Source organism: Triticum dicoccoides, chromosome 7A (genome assembly GCF_002162155.2).
Source record: "Triticum dicoccoides isolate Atlit2015 ecotype Zavitan chromosome 7A, WEW_v2.0, whole genome shotgun sequence".
NCBI classification, from domain to species: Eukaryota; Viridiplantae; Streptophyta; class Magnoliopsida; order Poales; family Poaceae; genus Triticum; species Triticum dicoccoides.
In genome coordinates this window covers 525,832,729-525,841,520 of record NC_041392.1, presented here as the reverse complement: position 1 = coordinate 525,841,520, position 8,792 = coordinate 525,832,729, and the positions used below count along the sequence as shown (strand labels likewise).

General features: G+C 48.2%; 1 protein-coding gene across 1 annotated transcript; it reads right to left on the bottom strand.

Annotated features, from left to right (window-relative positions):
* Positions 1 to 5,553: 5,553 nt before the first annotated feature.
* On the bottom strand, positions 5,554 to 8,526 carry LOC119333592. Its single transcript, XM_037606443.1, has 8 exons — positions 8,458 to 8,526; positions 8,264 to 8,377; positions 7,748 to 8,032; positions 7,399 to 7,659; positions 7,096 to 7,139; positions 6,707 to 6,893; positions 6,067 to 6,183; positions 5,554 to 5,709 (listed from the first exon to the last, which is right to left on the bottom strand). The coding sequence occupies exons 1-8, from the start codon at positions 8,524 to 8,526 to the stop codon at positions 5,554 to 5,556; spliced, it is 1,233 nt and encodes a 410-aa protein (XP_037462340.1).
* Between the last annotated feature and the right edge of the window lie 266 nt (positions 8,527 to 8,792).

Sequence of the window (8,792 nt, the reverse complement as noted above, 5' to 3'; positions counted from 1 at the left end):
CTCGAACCGAGCTGACATTTTTAGGATGGCGTTGCGGTAAGCTGCCATTTTTGGATCCTTGGCATCGAAGTCTCCATTTATTTGGGATATTGCGAGGTTCGAGTCCCCGCGCACCTCTAGGCGTTGAATGCCCATGGATACTGCCATCCGGAGACCATGTAAAAGAGCCTCATATTCGGCTGCATTGTTGGAGTCCGTGTACATAATCTGGAGTACGTATTGAACTGTGTCTCCTATGGGGGACGTCAAAACGACGCCAGCCCCTAGTCCGGCCAACATCTTGGAGCCGTCGAAATGGATGATCCAATTTGAATATGTGCCGTACTCTTTAGGGAGTTCGGCCTCCGTCCATTCTGCGATGAAGTCGGCCAAGACTTGCGACTTGATGGCTCGCCGTGGCTTATAAGTTATGTCGAACGGGAGGAGCTCAATGGCCCATTTTGCAATCCGTCCCGTTGCGTCACGGTTGTTTATAATATCATTAAGTGGTACTTCCGAGGCTACTGTTATTGAACACTCTTGAAAGTAGTGTCGTAGCTTCTGGGATGCCATGAATACCGCGTACACGATCTTTTGATAATGCGGGTACCGTGATTTGCAGGGAGTGAGGACAGTGGACACATAATAGACCGGCTTTTGAAGGGGGAATTTGTGTCCGTCCGCTTCTCGCTCGACGACGAGCACTGCGCTTACAACCTGATGTGTTGCTGCAATGTATAGCATTGGTTCGCCAATGTTTGGAGCGGCCAGGACTGGGTTTGTTGCCAGTATGGTTTTTATTTTGTCGAGTCCGGCTGTGGCTGCATCCGTCCATTCGAAGTGTTCGGTGCACCGAAGGAGGCGGTAAAGGGGTAGGGCCTTTTCTTCCAAGCGGGAGATAAAGCGGCTTAGAGCCGCCACGCATCCGGTTAACTTTTGTATTTGTTTGAGGTCCTTTGGGATATCCAGTTGCGACAGAGCTCGGATCTTGGCTGGATTTGCTTCAATTCCTCTACCGAATACAATGAAGCCCAAGAGCTTTCCGGCTGGAACACCGAAAACGCATTTTTCCAGGTTGAGCTTGATGTCGTATGTTTGGAGGTTATCAAATGTGAGCCTCAAGTCATCTACTAGAGATTCGACATGTCTTGTTTTGACGACCACATCATCTACATATGCCTTCACTGTTTTGCCGATCTGGCTTGCCAGACATGTCTGAATCATGTGCTGATATGTTGCGCCAGCGTTTTTGAGCCCGAAGGGCATCGTGTTGAAGCAGAATGGGCCGTATGGTGAGATAAATGCCGTTGTGGCTTGGTCTGGTTCTGCCATCTTGATTTGATGGTAGCCGGAATATGCGTCGAGGAAACACAACGAATCGTGTCCTGCGGTAGCGTCGATAATTTGATCGATGCGGGGGAGGGGGAAGGATCCTTTGGGCAAGCCTTGTTAAGGTCTTTAAAATCAACACACAGGCGCCAGGATTTGTCCTTCTTTGGTACCATCACCAGGTTTGCAGTCCGGATGTTTTATATCTCTGATGAATCCGGCCTCCAATAGCTTTGCTAGCTCCTCTCCCATGGCCTATCTCTTAGGTTCGGAAAAACGCCGAAGAGCCTATTTGACAGGTTTGAATCCTGTTTGGATATTTAAGCTGTGCTCGGCCAGCCTGCGTGGGATTCCTGTCATGTCTGAAGGGTGCCATGCGAAAATGTCCCAGTTCTCTCGTAGGAACTCCCGCAGTGCGGCGTCTACATCAGGGTTTGACTATGCCCCGATGGAAGCTGTTTTATTAGGGTCCGTTGGATGGACTTGGAATTTGACTATTTCGCCCGCCGGCTTAAAGGAGGTGGACTTGGATCTTTTGTCGAGTACCACATCGTCCCTATTCACTGTAGAGCGCAGCGCAGTCAGTTCCTCAGCCGCTAGGGCTTCGGATAGTGCCTCGAGGGCCAGTGCAGCTGTCTTGTTTTCGGCGCGGAGTGCTGTGTCCGGATCACTAGCGAGAGTGATGATCCCGTTAGGCCCGGGCATCTTGAGCTTCATGTACCCGTAATGGGGTATTGCTTGGAAGATTGTAAACGCTTCCCGCCCTAGCAGAGCGTGATAACCGCTGCTGAATGGAGCCACATGGAACGTGATCTCTTCGGACTTGTAATTATCCGGCGTGCTGAACACCACATCTAGTGTGATTTTTCATGTACAGCGCGCTTCCCAACTAGGAATTATTCCTCTAAAGTTTGTGCTACTTCGCTCAATGCGGTTCCAGTCTATTTCCATTTTTTGAAGAGTTTCCTCATAAATGAGGTTCAATCCGCTGCCGCCGTCCATGAGTACCTTGGTAAGACGAAAGTCGTCCACTATTGGACTGGGGACCAATGCGGCTGGTGCTCGGGCTGTTCGGAATTTAGGTTCATCACTGGCATTAAAGGTAATAGCCGTGTCACTCCATGGGTTTATTGTTGCTACTTGGTAGACTTCGGCAAGGCTGCGGAGTGTCCTTTTTCGCATATTATTTGATGTGAAAGTCTCGAAGACTGTTAATACCGTATTGGTGTCTCTGGGGTGGCTTTCTGTGGCCTCCAGAATTAGGAGATTTTCACCAATTTTGGCCACTTGCCGGAGTATCCAACATGCTCTAAGGCTGTGAGTTGGTGTGGCGTCCTCTGTACTGTGAATTTTACAGGGTCCATTAAGCCATCCTTCCAGTACGGTTCCATGCCCTGTAGAGGGTTTTTGCTTTTTAGTGCTTGACCCGGGTGTCTGGTGATTATGCACCCTTTTATTTCAGACTGGGTTTGTATTCAGGGCCGAATTGTCCCAAAATTTTATTTCGGTTTTCCAGGCGCTTTCCATCGCACAGTACTTTCGTACAATGGACGCCAAGTTAGCGAAGCATGTAATATCATGGCGACTTATGGCGTTGAGTATTCCCTTGTCCGTGCAATTATTGCAGAAGATTGAGATTGCGTCTTCCTCGCGACAGTCCCTTAGCCTGTTCTTAACCAGGAGGAATCTGGCCCAGTAATGATGTACTGTTTCATCGAGTTCTTGCCTGATTTTGGATAGATCGCTTATATTGGGGTGGGTGGGTGGAATTAAATCCGAAGCCTCACCCCATCTGAGGCTCAGAGGCCGAGGAATTTCTGAACTCGAAAATTTGGATTCCTGGATGTTGTCCAATGAATCCAGCCCGTCGCCTAACTCTAGGTTCAGGTCTTGAGTGATATCCTCCCCTCCGCGGGTATCCGGCTTGGAGGGATCGGGAATCCGGACATAACAAGTCCTTAAGATAGATGAAGGGTCGCCGCACTGTCCCTCTACCACGGCAACGTGATGGGTGACTTGGGGAGAGTTAATCTCTCTCAGATCGGGTTTAGGCCCAATCTGGTCGTAATCTGTACTGACTCCCAGGGCGGCGAAGCGATCCAAGAGCTCGTTTATGGAGGAGAGCTCCATTGGATCTAACTGCTCGGCGAGTTCCGAGCTAACATGAAGATTGTTTTCGATGGCTCGAGAGGTCATCGTCGGCGCAGAAGCCGAACAGGCGGTCATAAGAAAACCACCTAGCCGGAGGGTTTGGCCGACAGCCAAAGCTCACTTAGCGACGGTGCCGTCTTTAAAGACGGGGCGAGGCATCCTTCCTGATGGCGACGACACAGAGGAACTCTCAATGAAAGCACCATTGTCGGTGTCAAAACCGGCGGATCTCGGGTAGGGGGTCCCGAACTGTGCGTCTAGGCCGGATGGTAACAGGAGGCAAGGGACACGAAGTTTTACCCAGGTTCGGGCCCTCTCGATGGAGGTAAAACCCTACGTCCTGCTTGATTAATATTGATGATATGGGTAGTACAAGAGTAGATCTACCACGAGATCGGAGAGGCTAAACCCTAGAAGCTAGCCTATGGCATGATTGTAGTTGTGTATGTTGTCCTACGGACTAAAACCCTCAGGTTTATATAGACACCGGAGAGGGTTAGGGTTACACCAAGTCGGTTACAATGGTAGGAGATCTACATATCCGTATCGCCAAGCTTGCCTTCCATGCCAAGGAAAGTCTCTTCCGGACACGGGACGGAGTCTTCAATCTTGTATCTTCATAGTCCAGGAGTCCGGCTATCCGAAGACCCCTTTATCAAGGACTCCCTCACTCCCCCTCTCAAATCCTCCTCAGATCCGGAGTATTTGACCATGGATTTCGAAGCCAAACCCTCCCTTAAGGTAATCTCCTCCGTTCCCCTCGTTTTCATCCATAGGAATTGTCACATTTGCTCAAATCTTGCTACTTTGGGGAAACCCTAGTTTTGGCTTGGATTTGCAAATATTTGTTGAATGATGTTAAGTTTCTTTGCTAATTTGGGTTGGTTAGGCTTTCATAGTATGCTAGGGTTAGGGTTATGTGTGTTTGATGTTGGTGTTAGGGTTATGCTATGGTTAGGATTGTGGTTATTGTTAAGTGGGGGTTAGGGTTAACCAAGAATTATCGGTTTTGTAGGCATGGCTTCATCCGGTTCCATGACGAGGCCACCGTGTGCTAACCAAGAAGACATGCCGAACAAGTGGGAGGACACATCTTTGGACAAGGTGAAGGAGAAAGATGGCAACATCCCGCCATGTTGGTGTGGAGATGTTTGCAAGGTGAAGGTATCCACCGACCAAAATAAATCATGGACGGAAGGGCGGAGATATTTTGTATGCCCGAACTGTGCTTATGATCGTGCACTTCCAACTAACGCCTATGACCAATCACCGGTAAGCTCGAGAAGTAAAATGTTACTATCAAATGTGTGTCAACACTAACAAAAATTTTGTATGCAGTCACCGCCTCCTCTATGCAAGTACTTCACGTGGATAGATCTTGAAGTGCCAGAAGATGTCAAAAAGGACCAATACCAAGATTGTCTTAGGCGGCAACGGCGGTTCGAAGAATCGTTTCGAGGAGGCTTGGGGGAAGAGCGTCGTCAGAAGGAGAGGATGGAGCGGAAGAAACGAGAGGAGGAGAGGGCACGCCAAGCGAAACTTGCTCATGAGGAGGAGAGGGCAAGAAAGCTTGCAAAGGCTCGCGAGGCGCAAGAGGAGGACTCGGCCCGTGACAAGAAGGGGAAATGGCCTCGCTCTACTCAGTAGGGACTTCGCTTCGGTGCACTCGTCGTGAACTTGTGAGGGCATGTGAGATGTTGGTGAACTATCTTCTAGGGCAAGCTGCCATTTGTCATTTGTAATGAATGTGTCGTGAACCATGTCATAGTAATGTTTGAATTGTCTTAAGTTATGAACTCGTCGCCATAAAATTTTTGTCTGTTCAAATTGCTATGATGATGCAGTCATTGTAAGTATTATGATGTTCCGGTGAAATGAATGTGTTGTCAACTCTGTTTTTGCAGTAAACAACCGTGCAGCGCCCAGAACAAAGGCGCTGCACTGTTCTATGCAGCGCCGAATAGACGGGCGTCACACTGTAAAGTGCAGCGCCTTGCTCTGGGGCGCTGCACTATGACTTGGTAATTTTCGTGGATCGTCAGTGCTCAAAGCCTTCTGTGGCCCTATGGGTAGCCATGGCCAGTGAAGCAGCGCCTATGAGACGGGCGCTGCACTGTGAGGTGCAGCGCCTAGGTGTTGGGCGCTGCATAGTACAGTGCAGCGCCTGACTGTCAGGCGCTGCAGTGCTGTTAATTGCCAAACTGCAGAAACAGATTCCATTTTGGCAAATACAAATACTGAACAATTCAACTGAACAAAGACAACATCATTTAGGACAAATACTGAACAAAGACAACTAATAACTTGAACATCACATCATTTAGGACAATTCAACGTTACTATTAGTTCGCAAACACAAATACCACAATAGTAAGAGTTCACCAACATATAACATAACCCAACAAGTTCATCAACCTAACGAAACGGCTACAAGAGAGCACTTCCATAGTAACAAACACTAATGCCTTCCGCGCGTGTTCCTGGTGCCACGCCTGCAGGCAATCTTCTTCTTCCTGGGTGGACGAGCTCCTCTTCCTGCACTTCCCCCTCTGCCTCCGCCTCCGCCTCATGATCCAAGCTAGCCATCCGCGAGGTCCCTACGACCACCTTTGGGTTGCCTCTGTTGACAAAGTCGTTGGGTGTGTACCGGCGTCTGGGCTGCCTAGGCTTGAACACATATGGGGACCGAAGTTGAGCGTCCGCCAAAGTCATGTCATCATCAAGCTCATCGCCCTATCACACAATCAAACAATATGGTGAAGACCGACGTCGTAATCAAGTGAGAATCACATCTAAAGGATTAGTCATATCTCTTGGGTGACCGCACCCTCATCATCCTGATAAGCATATGAGGAACTCACATCGTCCCTCTGATGGTGAGATGAGGGGTCTGATGGTGTACCAGACCTAGAGGCAGATGGTTCATCAATTTCGGGATCACGGCAACCGAGAAGATTCGATAACCGCCTTAACTTCCTAGCCTGACGTTGTAACATGAACAAGTGTGGAAGATATGAAACTCCGCAACATAGACTACCTCTCATAGTGAATGCGATTTGTACCTTGAGGAATGCTCGTAGTGAACCATCATCATTGCCTTTTCCAATCGGTGTTTCCTCCAGAATAGACTGGCTCTCATCAGCTGCTTTCTTGATCTCGGTGCGCTGCGGATGAGAAAGAATGAACACGTTAGCCATTCAAACATGTGTAATACGGCCAACAGGAAAGTAAAGAAGAAACACTTTACCACATAGTTAATCACCGGAACAGCAGGGACTCCATGCCCTACCCTGACATCTCTGTTGTACTTCCCCTTTGATAGATTCTCAAATTTTACGGGTTCTTCAAGAATATCCTCATTATATGCCGGCGGGCATATCTCAACTCGAGTATTTTCAAGAAGCCATCGTATGTAGTTATCAAAAGCAAGTGGACTATGCTCACAAAGCTTGGCGCATGCACTGCTACGAGCTTCCTCCACACAAAGCTGGAAGCGGGTAACGTACGAAGCATGATGCTTGTCCCAGTCCTTTATCTTCCGCTGCCTTCTCCTGTCCAACCTGCATGGTACAAAACCAAACATTAGCAAAATCAAGGAGTGACGATGCTTAGTCAATACGGTTCATGCTCTCTTACCTATGAAGTGCTTTGTCCGTATCCACCCATTCCGGCGGGTGAGGCTGGAACAGACCAAACTGACGACACACGCGATGTGGCAAATGAAACTCAACAGCCCAGTTGCATATCAGTGGGCACCGCATACGCCAGAGATCCCTATCCCGCAAGCACATCGGGGTGATGGTAAACTCCGGGGTGTACCCAAGTCTGTCATCGACGCCATATGGCTTCCATTCCACCTATGAAATAGGGCAACAATGCAAAGTTGGTGAATTTTTTTCAGGCAAACATGAGAAATGACTGAAGTAATGACCTCGTTACCTGCTCAGGCGTAATCGTGTCCAACTCGGTAACGTACTTCTGGTACATGAGATTGACATCGTTCGTCATCTCGGAAACCACATCCCACTTGTAAGCCCAAGTGGGGCGCCGTAATTCGTCATCTTCATCTTCATACCAAGGATTAAACCTGGCGCTCTTCGGGCATCCAACAGGCAGACGCTCCCAGCTCCATACAAAAAGTAGAAGCATATTACCACCAATGCCTGCACTACCTGTGATCCTGCAACACGCATCGTCCAGCTGCATATGAAAGAAAAACAATGTTAACTTTACATCAAGCTTGCATTGCTAATGAAGAAATGAGTTGATCACAAAACAGACCAACTACCTGTCGGTACAAGTAGGCAAGAGTCGTTGAACCCCAGCTCCATTTGCTATCGAAGACGGTCAACGCCTTCAGCCACATCCATGGAGCGTTCTTGCCAGTGGAGTCAGGAAACAAAGTCCTCGACACAACATACCACATGTAGACACGAGCATGTGTCTGGATCACGTCATCAATGGCATCCGGAGGGCACGTCGCAAAGTGAGTTTGAATCCACGTGAAAGCAGCTCCGGCTGCTTTCCTTTCCTTCTTCTTCTTCTCTTCTCCCTCCTCTACATCAGCCTCAGCCTCGGTAGGAGCCATACCGATAAGAGCAATCATCTGCTCGTGCCACCCATCAGAATCGGTGCTCATACAGAGAGGCATCCCGTTGATAGCAAGACCGGTGATCAACAAGACATCCTCGAGCATCACGGTCATCTCCCCAGTCCGAAGATGGAAACTATGCGTCTCCGGCCTCCACCGATCAGCAAGAGCGGACACCAGTGGAGCGTTCAGATTCGGCGTGGACCGGCTGACCAACTGAATCCACGAGAGTAGTCCTGCCTGCTTGATGTACGGTGTGTACCGCTCATCGTAAGGCATGGCAGGACCAGAGACCCCGTGATACCGAATCTTCAAAGGTTCAAGCTTCTGCAAAAAACAAGTAATGACAAATCTTAGGGCATGTAAATTTCAACTTAAGGCAAAATATTTAGATTACTCGTTATTACCATCTCCTTCTCGCGCATCATGTAGGCCCGGTGTTTCGTGTCGTAGACATCGTCGAGAAGCCAAACCATCCTTACAAAGTTCAAACAATAAACATATATGAGTTCATCTTCATCTCAAATATCGGTATACACTAAACATCTAATATGTGTTCAATTACAAGAATCTCAACATCTCCTTCTCACACAATGAATATGTCATATGTGTTCAAATAAACTCAACATCTAATATTTCAAATAAAATCAGCATCTAATATATATATATCTAAAAAAACAAATCATATATCTCTACAAAACTCAACATCTCATTGTTATCTATATAAATAGGCATCTCATAT